This window comes from Sinohyriopsis cumingii, chromosome 12, assembly GCF_028554795.1.
Source record: "Sinohyriopsis cumingii isolate HCF-2022 chromosome 12, ASM2855479v2, whole genome shotgun sequence".
NCBI lineage: Eukaryota > Metazoa > Mollusca > Bivalvia > Unionida > Unionidae > Sinohyriopsis > Sinohyriopsis cumingii.
Window position 1 is genome coordinate 24,074,623 of NC_142972.1, and position 16,518 is coordinate 24,091,140.

General features: G+C 34.0%; 1 protein-coding gene across 1 annotated transcript in view; it reads right to left on the reverse strand.

The window, feature by feature from the left end:
• Nucleotides 1-1,949: 1,949 nt before the first annotated feature.
• The window catches only part of LOC149786105 (transmembrane protein 181-like), a 51,385-nt gene continuing 36,816 nt past the window's right edge, over nt 1,950-16,518 (reverse strand). Inside the window, exons 9-14 of the mRNA XM_089976420.1 lie at nt 15,040-15,167; nt 12,621-12,770; nt 8,554-8,656; nt 5,651-5,875; nt 3,520-3,586; nt 1,950-2,920 (exon numbers count right to left, since the gene is read on the reverse strand). Of these exons, the coding sequence (XP_089832546.1) occupies nt 2,845-2,920; nt 3,520-3,586; nt 5,651-5,875; nt 8,554-8,656; nt 12,621-12,770; nt 15,040-15,167 (749 nt within the window). The 3' untranslated portion in view covers nt 1,950-2,844. The remainder of the gene's footprint in view (nt 2,921-3,519; nt 3,587-5,650; nt 5,876-8,553; nt 8,657-12,620; nt 12,771-15,039; nt 15,168-16,518) is intronic.

The window sequence follows — 16,518 nt, forward strand, 5'->3', positions numbered from 1 at the left end:
TTATGGAGGTAGCAGCCTAATATCCCATAATATTAATGTGATTGAGGAATACAACCAAGATGAAACTGAAGGAGCAAGATGAAATTACTTGTCATTTTAAATACCTTTGGACTTAACTAGAACAACAAACAATAAAGAATAACATGTAGACTGAAAACTTGTATAGCTAATGAAATATGGTAATTAATATAACAAAAACAGTTATTACTGACTAGCAATCTCACTAGAATTGAAACTGACCATGTATCAACAAAGGTAAATTTACAACTGAATAACACAGAATCAAAATAACTGATCCCTTTAGCACTGAGCATTACTGACCAAAAAGTCATATATAACATTTTTCCTACATTTTCACCCACAAATTTAAACACTATTTACATTAAATGACTTGAGGTTAAAAAAAATAAACAACTTCTGAGAGGGAGAGAAAATACTTGAATTTTAGAGGCAATAAAATACATCTCAACATCTTTTTTTTTTTACAAGCCATCAAAACAATATAACTCCAACTGTTTTTGGCTCCACGGGGTGATAAAATGTACATGGAAATTAAAGCACAAGTGGAATTCTAACAGACCTGCTCAAAGGGCCTGGCTGGATGGACAGATTTTGTCACTGAAATCTCTGTCACATAAGGGTAATGTTGCTAACAGTACAGTTAAATGGATGGATCTTCACAAAAATCCCTGTAAATCCTAGCTGGCTGGACCATTTTCTCAAAAAGTTCCCACTCTTTACAAACAGTGATGGCTGCATGGATGGTGATGTTCAGCTTGTATGATAAAATGGATCTGGTACAAACACCATGTGTCTGGACTTATAGCCCAAATGCCACGCTCGGAAATGGGGGTGGGGGGCGTACACCCACAGGGCTACTGAAAATTGGGGAGACGCTACAAAATTACAAGTGACAAACTTGTATATAATTTCTCCACTGACTGACTGTTGCTTGCACCTACTGATTGTTTCAGAATGAATGTGTATACAGTTTGTCAATGACTGTCTACAGCTATACGACCCTTTCAGTACAAATGTGTGTACAACTGTCAACCACCTGTTTGTAACTAAAGAACTCTTTCAGTACAAATGTGTGTATAGTTTGAAAATTGTTTGCAGCTAAAGGACTAGTTGTATTAAAATGTGTATGCAATTGGTCATTTGGCTGAATGCTGTTGGCAGTACAAATCAATGTACCATTTGTCAACTGATTAACCTTTTTTTTTTGCAGCAAGTTGATTGTTTCAGTATAATTAAGGAATCAAATTTCAATAGTTTATTGCCAGCATTTTTCAATTTCGAACTCTTAATTTTTTAAAACTGTTTATATAGTTATTGTAACAGGTAATTTTGAAGGAAATAAACTATATTTCTTATAAATTTAACCTGTCAGTTTTAATCAATAGGGTGTTTAACCAATCAGCAGAAACTAAGTCTGAGTCTAATGTTTATGATTAGACTTAAAAATATCAAATTAATAGGTCATATTCTGTATTAACAGCTAATAATTCCAGCTTCTGTGAGCAATGATGATATAAATTATATTTTTTATTATGTCTGAAATTATGTACAGTATTTGGCATTAAAAAAATGGATTTTAATTAAAAAATTCCGATACTTTCAGATTTTTAATTTATTTGTCATTTCTGGACAGTCTTCTTATATGTCACAGTCAAACAGGAACTTACCTTTCAATGCTTTCTACAGTTAGCATCCATTAAACACAGACTACTGGTCATGTTCAGGTAACATGGCTACATGTCACATCATTGTGCTAATCATTTGTTACTGCAAATATGTCCAAATCTGAAAACATTATTTCATGAGCTGTGTTTTCCTTTTGGTGAAGACAATACAATATTCCAAAGCAATAAAGTACATCAACCTTCCTCATCTGCTAAGAAATTTCAGGATAACAATGCTAAGGATAAAACCTCAACTTGAAGTGTTAAATTCCTGCCCTGCAACTGTGTAAAATTCTATCAATTGGTTGAGTACTTTTTCAAAGTTAGTGGATTATTAGTGGAAAAATGTAACTTCTATTTCTTAACTCATTCACTGTTGTGGTTGCAGTTAATTATGAAACGTTCACTACAAGTATATATAATTTGTCTGCTTGTTGACTGTTTTAATTGTAGTTATTGTACTGCTACAGTATACATAAAACACTGACAACTAATTTACTCTTATTTTAGTGCACCTCATGCACTTTTTCATTTACTATACAATTTGTCAACATATTCTTTTATGCAGTAGATTTTGTACAGGGTGGATGCTGTATACAGATGGCTGATTCTGTTCAGGGTGGCTGCTGTATACAGCCAGTGGATTTAATACATGGTGACTGCTGTATACAGCTAATGGATTTTGTACAGGGTGGTTGCTTTATACAGCTGGTGGATAATGTTCCTGGTGACTGTTGTATAGAGTTAGTAGATTTCATACAGGGTGACTGTTAGATGCAGCTTATGGATTTAATATGGGGTGGCTGTTGTATACAGCTGATGGATTTAATATGGGGTGGCTGTTGTATACAGCTGATGGATTTTGTACAGGGTGATTGTTGTATGCAGCTAATGGATTTAATATGGGGTGGCTTTTGGATACAGCTGATGGATTTTGTACAGGGTGATTGTTGTATATAGCAAATGGATTTTTCACAGGGTGGACCTTTTGACTACTGGATGCACTCATGGAATGTTTGAGACTTGTATGCAGCTTGTGAAATGTTTAAGCACAAAGTTGCAATTTGTCAACTGGTTGACTGTTGTGTTTGTAGCTAGTGGAAGGTTTCAGCATACATGTATGTACAATTTGCTAACTGGATGACAGTCGTGGTTGCAGCTAGTGAAAGGTTTCCTCATCACTGTCATATCGATTTCCTGAACGACTGGTTAATCCTATCTCTTCTCTGTCTGAACTGCAAAAAAATGTTATAAATATTACCACGGAAGTATACTGATTTATTATATTCTATTGTTAGTTTAGTATTGGCTATGTACCAATTACTGGCTGATATTTCTTTGATCATTCGATGATGTGATTTACAAGGTGTTTAGTTTAGTTCATCCCATGACTGTAAGGATGTATATCTGTGTAATGTACACCCAATCAACACCTGAAGTCTTGACAGTTTTACAGCTAAAATTTGCAAGAGGTGACAACAGCATATTTCATCAAATTTATATTATAATTAAACCCAAAACTTTTAAGAGCTGAAACAATGCTACTTCTGACTAAAACACTAGATGCTAGTCTTTTCTTGATTCGGTGTGATGTGACTTTAAGATGGAAGGACTAATGGAAATTATTTTCTAAAAGTGTGTTAGATTCTCATTTCAATGGTTGCAGAAGGAAACCATTTAAGTAATAAAATGTATGGATTACGTGTTTCTCTTGGCAAAAGTAGACAAAAGCTATATTTTAAAAAATCTCATACCATTTGCTTTAAATAATTAAAGCTACAAAAAATCTTTGTACACATGAATGAAAAAGAAATAAAACTTAATGTTAACATACCCATAGTGCACCTCTTCATCAGAATCATTTAACATAGATAATGCTGGGTTGTCCTTAAAATGAGTTTCTGCAAAGGGATGAGAACAAAAGGTCTTTAACAAGGAACATGACTTGCTGACTTGATACAAAATCCTACATTTAATATACAGGTTTTTGTCAGACTGAATCTTTCTATCATTTCAGTGCAGTATATTCATAGTGTAGTAACTATCTTTCTCTTGTACTGGTGTGGTTATCACCTATTACACCCCACTTCATAGCGTAATGTTACATATAAAATCAGGCATGTACCCCACTTTGGTGTGGGTGTTAGTGTCATTTTAGGACAGACTTGCCATTGAAGCATAATATACAAGATGGTCCACCACATGGTTCGGCAGACTCCAGTTTTAGTCTGTAATGCCAAGTGGAATATCATTTGTTGTTGTAGGGTTTAACGCCGTTTTTCAGCACATGATAGGCTATGCATGGCGGCCAGTATTAATTCTGGAGGAAGAACCCGGGAAAACACCGGGAAGAACCATCAACCCACGACAAGTTACTGGCAAGCTTTTTCACATACCCACATTGGCTGAATCTTAGACTTGAACCTACGCAGACAGAGCTGAGATGGCAGTGATCTGTAACGGAGAGCGCTTTAGACCACTCGGACACTTGGGGCCCCTCATTTGATCAAGAACTCCTTGAATTACACCAGCACGTCAGTGAACTACACTCAACTTCAATTTTCACAAGAACTAGTAAAGCAGGATCAATCAATTTTGTGTGCACTATATACTACAATGTATTTAAAATCTTCATGTATGCCACAACTGTATGAGTAGTGAATTTATAATCCTATGATGTATTACAACAACAGTAAATGCAATACTTTTCAGGGAGTAACAATATGTGTAGATTCTGTAAATTTCTACCCAAAAAATTTTGGTGGGTTTCTTTATGACACTTTAAGTCATTTTTTTTTTACTACATCCTGCCAAGGAAATCAGAGTTATGTGCCTTTCCCAATGACACATTGAGGTAGATGATCCAGGCTGGCCTGAATGACACAAAGAGGTAGATGGTCCAGGCTGGCCTGGTCAAGTGCTCAACCAGCAACCCTAAGATTGCAAGTCCATCAACTCTGGTGAGTTACTGAGGCTCCCCAATGTGTGACTGCTACAAACCAAAAATTTAAGGAACCAATGAACAATTATCCTCCTGTGGAAACAATAAAATACTTTCCCAAATTAACAAATGTATGTACCAACCAAACAGTCACATTTCTGGGGCAAACAAACTAACAAAACAGACACCTAAAAATGCATCAGTCCACAGTATTTCAGAAATATATACTCTAATTTTCACAACGCTGCTAGAATATCATGTTATAAATTAGACCCTTTTATTGAATCTAAAGTTCAAATTATACCCTTTTATTGAATCTAAAGTTCAAATTAGACCCTTTTATTGATTCTAAAGTTCAAATTAGACCCTTTTATTGAATCTAAAGTTCAAATTAGACCCTTTTATTGAATCTAAAGTTCAAATTAGACCCTTTTATTGAATCTAAAGTTCAAATAAAACTTTAGGTAAACTCCTCATACCGACTTCTACTCGGATGAAATACAAAGACAGGCGGCATGGATCATACATGAGAAACACTACTATAGGTTGCAGCATATGAAGGAATAAGCAAATTCCTCAAGGTTGCCTGACATCTTAATGCCAGACCCTAATCCATCTTAATAGTATGTAATGGAGGTTTTTATAACTTCTTTATGTTTAATTGACAGTAAAAGAAAGTGCAAAGTAATTCTAACAGATAATGTGAGTAAGCAAGATTTCTGTGGAACACAGTGTCTAACCTGTTACATGGGCAACTATGTATTTGCACAGCACCCGAATTGCAAACTCATTATTACAAAACTTCAGTGTTAAAATGATAATGTTTTAACCCTTGCAAATGATGTTCCTGAAAAAAGTTACATCTGCATCCAACCTGTCACATGCTGTATGTCAGATATCAGACATCTTGGTTTACAAAAAATGCTTTACCTGTATTGAAACTGAAAATGTTCTTTAATGTTTGGCATTTCTAACCATCCTTATTTATAAGTAAAAAAACAGAAAATATAATTCAGTTTCTTACCATATATTGCATTTTTGGATGGGGAGTATACAAATGCCATTGTATACATGTAGAAGTTTAGAAGTCCAAAGAAAGACACAAACTCAGCCGAGTTTTGATAGTGCGTAGAGAGATCGGCCACAAAGTTGTCCTGCAGGGCTGTAATACCAAACCTCAGCACTGTAATGGCTATACTGATTGACAGCACTATCAACATCAACAGTGTCATGAATTTCAAACGCAAATCTGAAAAACACAATGGACGCTCAAATTTTGTTCAAATAAGCCTACCTACTGCAGTTTAATGGCAGCCATGCAGGTATATGAAAACTAACTATCTATTCTTCCACAAACATTATCTATCAGCAGAAAAATTACTACTGTCATGTTTCCCACTAATGTGGGTTTGACAATACAGTGAAGTAAATATCTAAAAATGATAAATATTTCAAAAATGAATAAAGTAAAATTCTGAAAACTTAAATGGATTTTATTCATTCTTCCTTTCTAACAATGAACACCTCCAATCAGACACTTTTCTATTATAATATCATTCATGGCCTAATGAAAAGCAATTAAGATATTTACTTGACAAACTGGCCCATCATTACACAGACACCACATTTCTCATCAATAATATTAGGGTCTGTTCTATAACACAAATGGGGCTTTCTTTTAGTGCCTATAACACTAATGGGGCTTTCTTTTAGTGCTTATAACACAAATGGGGCTTTCTTTTAGTGCCTATAACACAAATGGGGCTTTCTTTTAGCGCCTATAACACAAATGGGGCTTTCTTTTAGTGCCTATTACTGACATAATTCAAGCAAATGTATTTCCAACAATTTACAGATGTTCTGTGCACAAAAAGGTACTAAAGTTTCCTGCATAAGACTTCCACAAATTTTGCAGGCATGGTTAAGTTTCAGTTTTGCACAAAGTCATTTAACAAAGCTGAATAGAAGAAATTCCACAGAATTATATGCCTTGCCTGCTCCCCTGGATGAGGGATACATTCAAATGACACTGGCCTTGCCTGACGGTCAGAGGGAGGGTAAGGGTGCATGGATATTAAAAGGCAGAACTTTACGATTCTACAGTTCAAGTATGACAGCTATCCCTCCATGGGTTTTGGACTTGTAACCATACAGAGAAACTTTAACCAAAAATTTTGCAAAGATTTTTTTAATGACCTTGACCCTGATTTGGGGTTTCTGGTAGTAAGGGAGCATATGGAACTGAAAGAGCATTGCCCCCTAATTATGCCAATATCCCTCCCACGCTTTTAGACTTTATTCCTATGCAGAAAATGTAATCAAACTTTACCAGATTTTCAAATGACCTTGACACTGTGAAGAGGAGTACTGCGAGTGTTGGGATGCATGACAATGAAAGGGCACTGCTTACTGATTCAAGTATAAAAGCAATCTTCAAAGGGTTGGAGACTTACAACCATAACAAAAAACTGTAACAAATCTTTGAATGATTGACCATTATGTTTTGCCTATCTAAAATCTGGCAACACAAACATTGTCTTGTATGCAACCTAGGAGTGGTCAAAGATGTAATGTTAAGACAATTAAAGTCCTGTCCTTCTGGGTCTGGTTTGCTGAATATAAATTTACTTTCTAAAAGGTTGTGCAACCTAGTTTGGTGAATTTCTTATTTTTTTGGTGTTGGTAGGTTTTAGCTCCATTTTTTTTACACATCACTAGCTTTATTTTGCCAATGAAATGGGATTTAAGTGTCCGATCTGAATGGTTACTGAACCTATGACCTTGGATTACAAGTTCGACACTACCAACTGTGCTATGGTGGCTCCCCTCTTGAATTTGGACAAGATGTCTTGGAGGTTAACTAATTATGATGGATAAACATTTTTCCATGGCAAAACATTGGCTTCATCGTGAAAGGATACAATTTCTATACCAACCCAAACGAAGTTTTCATTCACTCTAATAAAAGAACAGTACAATCAATACTCATTGTAAACACTATTTAAGTTGGAACTGAGCTGAATGAATATAAAATTAGACGTGAAAAGTCCATGCATATAAATGACAGCTAGAAAATAATAAAGTAAAACAAATAAAAGAACAAGAGCACCAAGTGGGTCTGATATTGCTCACATGACAAGTATAATTTAACAGTTGATTATTTCACTATGCAGGTTTATGCAGTATTCTAAAAACGCCAAGCTATGAAAATATCTTTCATCTTTACATCATGTTGATTTTACCATTTTTTTTTTACGACATTCTGATAAACATTCTTTTGAAAGAAAAAGGTATAATTAATTTTCAAAGCCGCATACTGAAGTCATTGATGATCTTGATGAAATAAACTTATTTACCAAGTTTGATAGATATTGGATGACAAATATAGCCTCTAGACCTAAAGCTCCAGTGAGCCCTGGCAAATCTGATGTAAAATATCTCATTATTATGAGTGGACTTACTTATAACATAACCTCTATACAAGTCATAATATACACTTATTTACCAAGATTTTCAAGAAAATGCATTACTTTGCTTATAACTACTCATCTATGATTTTGATGATTTAGGCCTATTTTCTAAGTTTGATCAATACTGGGTCAGTAATGCAGTCTTTAGAATGATAACAAGTTCAGCCAATCACATGCAAGATCTTGTTCAATGTCAAACTCAATCAAGTTTCTAATGATATAAGCCCATATTCCAACTCTGAATGGAAGTGGATCAGAAAATATATGGATTCAAGAACATTAACATGCAATTGCTGATGGATGGACTGATGATGGACACAGGGTCTTAACAACAGCATTTGATATATGCCTCCTAATAAAGTGTAATAAATGGTCTGACTATCAGGTCAGGTCAATCGAACTACAGCTCATTTTAATATCTGAAAATAATCAAAGAAAAATAAGGATCTTTACTTACCAAAATACGGCATGGACCTCAGCTCTGCATATGCCCTCACCAGTAGGTACAACAAATACAGGAGGTAAATTCCACCCACCACGAAGAAAAACACCTTAAAGCCCTGAGAAAAAGACAAAATGTACTTGAAAAACTGACAATGACTAAATAAAATCTATTCCAAGAAGTAGATTTCTTTAAATACAGCTGAGCTTACAGCATGTTTTGTTGCACATTAGTATTATTATTAGTATTATTATTATTACTATAATCATTACTATTATTATTCTGAAACTTCTCTAAATGAGTCACTCTGTAACTTGCATTCATCTGCAGATTGGTAAAATATTTTGTTTCTTTTCAAGCCATACTCGTCTAACATGAGACCCAAATGTGCCTGAGATCTTTCATCTGACTGACATCTGTCTAATAGCCAAGCATACAAGCAGTTGGCAAAGAAATACAAGTCAGACGAGTCTTTCTGTAAAAATAAAAATAAATGATGTTAATTAAATATGCTTAGAAAACAATTGCTTCCAAGTTTCTCCATTTTTGTATCTTCATCCATAATGTGGCCATTATGCATCAATTATCAAATACTGAAAACCTTTACATGCCAGGATGCTTTCTGTCAAAGCTTATCAAATTCTATTGAATGGTTTCCAGAAAATCATTCAAGTTTCAAGATTCTTACAAGTTTTAACAACAGTGACAATATTTGATGGCATATTGGCATCTTTTGTACCAGACAGAATGTTTCTAATGTCAGGATGCCTTTGATCCAATTATGTTCAGTGGTTTTTGAAAAGAAAACATTTGTAAAAAAATTATATTTGCAGCATTGGCTGCAATATATGATGGCAGATTGTCATCATTTGTACAAACTTGAAAGCCCAACAGGCCAGGATGCTTTATGTCATAATTTAGTTAAACTCTGTTGAGAAATTTGTGAAATCGTGCTGATGACAGGTATTGTTTCCATTAGTGGTGGCCATATTTGTTGGTGGACTGTCATTATTTGTATAAAACTGAAAGCCCTTCATGCAAGAATTCTTTATTTTGAATGTCTGCTTCAGTAAAATCAGTGCATACTGTACAGCTTGAAATGACATCATCATTACATTATGTGATCAATATGATGTCACTTGTTACCTAAGTGCATAACAGTGCTATGAACTCGGCTATGAAAAAGAAATTCTGTTGAGTGATTTTAGAAAAGCTGTTGATCTTTTTAATTTATTTTAGTAATGACATTCATATCTGATGGTGGAATGGCATCATTTGTACAAATCTTAAAGCCCTTTATGCCTATGTTACAAAGGCCACATTTGACCAAAGAGCTGTATAATGTTTACAAACAGAAAAGCATTTATGCTTAGATGTTTTCTACTGAATTAGATTGTGGCTTCCGAGGAGTCGTATTTTTTCTTTAGTAATGGCAGCCATATTTTGTGATGGAACAGCATCATTTGTGCAAATCTGAAATACCTTATGCAAGTATATTTTCTGTTTTGTGGTATTTGAGATGAAGTTGTTTAAAGTTTATTAATATTTTTCGTAATAGTGGCCATATTGGATGACGGATTAGCACTAGATGAATGAATCAGAAAGGTCTTGATTCCAGAAAGCTTCCTATAAAATTATGTGTAAATTGGTTGTGTTTATGAGAAGCTGTTAATGACCAAAGCATAATGGATAATGATTAATGGACCATACCATATGCTTACATGTCTTGTGGCCAGGTGAATTATTATTTTTGTCTCAAGTGCAGAATATTCTTACAGACTTACATTAAAATAGCAAAAACAAAATCATTATATCATCACATGATAACAGAAGGACACAAATGACACTACAAATGCTTACATGCATGTATTATCCAATATAAGCATACGTTGACACCATGACATTCCCCACAATTTCTCTGAAATGCATGGAGACTAAGATAATTATGCTCTTCAAATCTGAAAACTTTATTACCTAGTATTGCCATCAGGGATTTGGTATGGTCTAGTACTGCCATTAGGGATTTGGTATATGGTCTAGTATTGCCATCATAGATTTAGTAAAGCTTAGTATTGCCATCAGGGATTTGGTATGGTCTAGTAATGCCATTAGGATTTGGTATATGGTCTAGTATTGCCATCATAGATTTAGTAAAGCTTAGTATTGCCATCAGGGATTTGGTATGGTCTAGTAATGCCATTAAGTATTTGGTATGGCCTAATATTGCCATCAGAGATTAGTATGACCTAGTATTGCCATCAGAGATTTGGTATGGCCTAGCATTACCATAAGAGATTGGTATGGCCTAGTATTATCATCAGGGATTTGGTATGGTCTAATATTGCCATTAGGGATTTGGTATGGCCTAGTACTGCCATCAGATATTAGTATGGCCTAGTATTGCCATCAGAGATTTGGTATGGGCTAGTATTGCCATCAGGGATTTGGTATGGGCTAGTATTGCCATCAGGGATTTGGTATGGGCTAGTATTGCCATCAGAGATTTGGTATGGCCTTGTATTACCATCATAGATTTGGTATGGCTTAGAATTGTCATCACATATTTGGTTTGGGTTAGTATTGCCATCAGAGATTTAGTATGGCTTAGTACTGTCATCAAAGTTTTGGCATGGCCTAGTATTACCATCAGAGATATGGCATGGCCTAGTAATGCCATCAGAGATTTGGTATGGCCTTGTATTGCCATCAGAGATTAGTATGGCCTAGTAATGCCATCAGAGATTTGGTATGGCTTAGTATCACCATCATGTATTTGATATAGATTAGTATTGTCATCAGGGATTTGATTTGGCCTAGTATTGCCATCTGGGATTTGGTATGGCCTAAAATTGCCATCAGGGATTTGGCATGGACTGGTACTGCCAACTTGGATTTGGTTTGGCCAATTATAGCCATCAGGGATTCAGTATGGGGAGGCCATGGTTTCAAGTCCCAATGGGCTTACTGTTGTGCACTTCTGGCCAGTCACTTAACCTTAACTGACAAATTCCCAATCTCTGCCTATCTACCCTAAGCTCCTTGTCAACTGCTGTTTATTCCTCACCAATCTTGTCATGTGCAGTTTGTTAACCATTGCATAATGCCACATATTCTTTTCACTAAGGTGCTAGATGCTACACAAATGGACTGTTTGCATGATATAAAATATAATAAATTAATATTTTTGTATCAAAGCTGCATGAAATTTTCCTATCAACCAAATATTGATCTTTCATAAAGTGGTAAATTTTTTATTTTACAGAATATTTTATGCTAATAAGTTGGTATGGTTATCTTGGTTTTGACAATTTATAAATTACTCCAACCCATCCAGGTGTAATTTGATGCCAGCATCCACCTGGAACCATTGATGATCTAGGGTATAATAAAAGATCAGTAATGTAATATCATCTGCTTTCCACTATGAAACCACAACAAATTCTGTTTTATGAGCCACTTGTATGACCATACATATCTCATTCTCAAATGGAATGAGATTCAATATTGCCCATTTACAAGAAATTCCCAATAACATATTTGTAGCAAGAATTACCTCCCTTTGGATCTTTTCTTGCAAAATTATCAATGGTATTTCTGAAATCATACTGTTTTCAATTTTCTTGTTTTTTTTTACCTCTGAATGGAAAGTTTTATATTGAACTATGCAAATGATAATTTATTTCCTACAAAAAAATGTCACCTACTGTTGTTATTTTGCTGTTCATTGCCAGGCTTCCTGGTAATTGTTTATTTGAGTCGTGGTAGCTTGGTTGGTAAAGCATTCAACTAGCATCAAATGGGTTCTAAATTGGATATCTCTGCATGTCAGTAGGAATAGCACATAATTCCCATTTCTTCTGCATAATATATCCAAAAATGTCCTGCAAATGCCATTAAAAAAAAGCAACCAACTAATAATGATGACATACATACAATTGTCCTGCCAACCAATGAAAATGTCTCCAGGATACATCTAATCAAAGCAGGTACAAGAAAGATGTACCTGGTCAATACAGTTGTCTGAATATAAATTAGACTTGAGAAGATTGTAACATTTAAAGCCACCAAGTTCAACATCTTACAATGAAGTTGGTAGTGTCCAGCCTGTAGTAATAGGTGGGATCTTGAAGCTCATTGTATTCCTGCCAGGAAGCCAAGGTCACAGCTGATATCCAGATCATCCCCACAATTAGCAATTTTGGAAAATAAAACTTCCAAAACCGTCTGTCTGTCTGCAAAGAATATTGTCTTTAAATTGGTTGTAATTTATGAAGACCTTTAATTTACAATTAATGCAAATCTAATCTTGTCATTATAGTTAAAATCTAACAAATTTCCGCTTCCCATATAATCTGCTCAAATAGTTAAAACTTAAATTGTCAGCTGAAATGCAAATTACAAATTGTTTTAATGTGCCAACATTAAGTTTCCAAAAGCAAAGATAGGAAGCTGAAAAATATCTCCACTGTAATTTATTGACAAAACAATGGATTTTCTTGTTATTTAAATAAAGATAATGATGCAGGAAATGTTGACTTGTAGCAAAATTGTGTTGCATGGAAAATGAACTACTAAACCTTTAAACATGTTCAAGTAAGAATACCACTTTACACTGTTACAGATGAAACTTCTTAATCTCTTTAAGAATTTTCAACATGGAAGACATAAATAAGGATTATAAAAAAGCTGCAATTGTTTTTCAAGTATTCTTCATTAATAGAGAAAATAAATATAACCTATCGTTAAACTACTCTAGGATGCTGTACCAGTATTTTCGCTTTAAGTGCTTCCCAAATAAATGTGAACCAGTCTATATTGTTGTATTAGAATTTTATTTTGCCTCCGAGTAAATGCTTCCTGACTTTTATTTAGCCAGGATATTTACAATGGAAAAAATTCTAGCTGGTTGAGAATATTATTAGGCCTTCAGAACTCCACAATATTATTTTTCATGAACAATATTGCACGATTTTCTTGCAAGATGTTCTCTCACTCTCAACCCTTAGTTTTTCATTACTATTGCCATTTATAACCCATCTATTTTGGTTAATGAATTTTTTTCTTCAAAGTTTGCTCCATCACACAGACAAGTCCTTGCATCATCAGTGTTTCCAGATAAACTAGTTCAGATTGTACCGAAACACAAAAATCTAGCAACCTCGATATAGAGAACTATGAGACCAGATAGTATACTGACAATAACCTACCTGCAAACATTTTAAAAACGCAACTTATTATCAACTGCTAAACTTTTATTTTAAACGTTTCAATCAATTCTTATCTGCATTTATCAGGTTATGGCTACCAAACAACTCTACCAAGCACTGGATGAACATAAACACACCGTTGCTATTTTCAGGATCTCTTTAATGCTTATGACCATTTGTAAAAAGACTTGATATTGAAAAAGAACTCAAATGTTATGGACTCTCACAGAAAGCTACCTCAGTAAACAAAAAAAGCTGTGAAGCTTGGTTTCAATGTTAGTAATTTTCAACATACTTACAAAGGAGGATGACAAGGATCTATCTTATGGCCAGTTTATTTAGTGTTTTTGTAAAAACTTATTTTATTTTGTTTCCAAATTATGGAGATGATAACTCACTTTTACACACAGATGCTCTTAACTCTGGCTAAAGACAGTTTCTCTTCAAATGAATGGTTCACAAATAATCAGATGAGGGCCAGTCCTGACAAATTCCATCTTGGATCTAAACCAAGGATTTAAATAAATCCTTTCATTTAAAATTTTAATATAATCAAATGTGAAACAGGAAAAACTGTCTGGTGTAATAGTATATTACCAATTCATTTTCAACTTGCATTTCAAATTTGCAAAAAAAAATGTTTAGACAACTTAACATGCTTAAACGAATTGGTAAACTCTTCAAAAGATTGAGAAAATTAACTATATGCTATCTTTTTATCATGTCCAACTTCAACTATTTGCCATTATTTTGTCACTTCATTAGTGAGGTCAATACAAAGAAAATCAAAATGCAGTTCATGTCAAGATATATTACCCATCTGTTTCCCTGGAGTCTAATGTAACGATTCCATGTCTGGGTCTGTATATATGTAATTGCAGTAACATTTGTTTTGAATTGTAGTTAACATCAACACTATGTAACACATCTTTTAATATTTCTTTTTTTTACTGTTGTGAATATTAATATCAGTATGTTACATTATAAATCAGCACTTTAATGTATGATTTATAACAGTAAGCAAGTATGTCCTTTTGTCTGTATGTGCTTGTATAACCTATATATATATTCGTTTTGGACTATTGCTAATTTAATGTCCGTATTTAATCTTATGAAGTTTTTTTTTTACCATGGTGTTAAAAGTCTCTCTAAAAAGCAACCTATAAACTGTCATCTTATGCTGGCATGGTGTACATGTTACATGTTTTAGTTAGAATCAGCATAAAAGATCTGTCGAGATTTATGCTGTGTGTTGATAAAATAAATCAGGACTTCTTGACTTAATTTGACTTGCCTGTCTAACACCATGATATATGCACAACCAAAAGAGTAACAATCCACATAAAAAGGAGGCCTGGAAAATTGCGTCAAACATCCCTGGCACCCAGCTGTCTATGAGGAAAGTCAGTGGAAAAATTGGATCTGAAATTTAAAATTTTCAAAATAAAAATTATATTAGCACTTGGTGCATCACAAAGGACCCAACCCACAACAATTTGCTCTTCTGGATGTTAAATAGAGAAACTTTGACTGGTAAACCAAGATCTGCACTGAATGGCCATAACTACCTCTAAAAGATTATGTGGAATGTAGGAAATCAAATTCATTCAAGGGCCAAAACTCTTCTAAATGATGACAAGGAAAGCTAGAAATCAAATTCACTCAAGGGGCAATTCCCCCAAATGATGACATGGAATGCTGGAAATCAGAAGCATTCAATCTCTCATCAACAACTTCATGTTTGCATTACCTTGCTAAAAGAAATTGTAATTCATTTGATATTTTACAAATTTGTCTTTAGTTTTCACCATATACTCACTATTGTACAGAGGTGCTGTAAAACACTAATACATACAAACATTAGCTCTTGAATAGTATTTGTATGCTTCCACAAAAGCGAAATTCAAAGAATTTTCCAGGGCCTCAAAATACATTTCTGTGACCTCAAACATAGACAGTACAAGTGAAAGTCATATATGGAATAATGATCAATACAAAACGAAAAAGGTAGCAACACAACAGAAAAAGATTGAACCAAACATGCAAATATTCCAGGAACAGTATCACAACAAATAATCCAAAATAATTTTAGAGGAAACAAAAATGATTTTCAGGGGACTTTAAAAACTAAAATGCAATTTTCAAGGATGTTAGGCACTGAATTTGAAATCTCAAAATCACATTCTTTCATGGTTTCAAGGAAGGATGGAAACCCTGCATAAATATAAAAACTGAATTCAAAATCTAGTTCATATCTGACAATCTTTGGTAAAGATAAGCTGCTGAAATTAAAATCAGGAACATGGCAGTCAGAAGTCACAAATACAGAGAAAGTAGAAAATTAACTCTTCAAAGAGATTATCCATATAAAGCTACATACCAAATTTGGTTGAAAATCTCATGAATATAAAGCTATATACCAAATTTGGTTGAAATCTCATGAATGTAAACCTACATCCCAAATTTGGTTAATATCTCATGAATATAAAGATACATACCACATTTGAGGGAAATCTTATACATATAAACTTACATACCAAATTTGAAAATCTCATGAATATAAAGATACATACAAAATCTGGTTGAAATATCATGAATAAAACTACATACCAAATTTGGTTGACAATCTCATAATAATAAAGCTACACACCAAATTTGGTTGACAATCTCATGATAATAAACCTACATACCAAATTTGGTTGAAAATCTCATGAAAGCAAAGCTACATACTCAATTTGGTTAAAATCTCATGAATATAAAGCTACTTACAAAA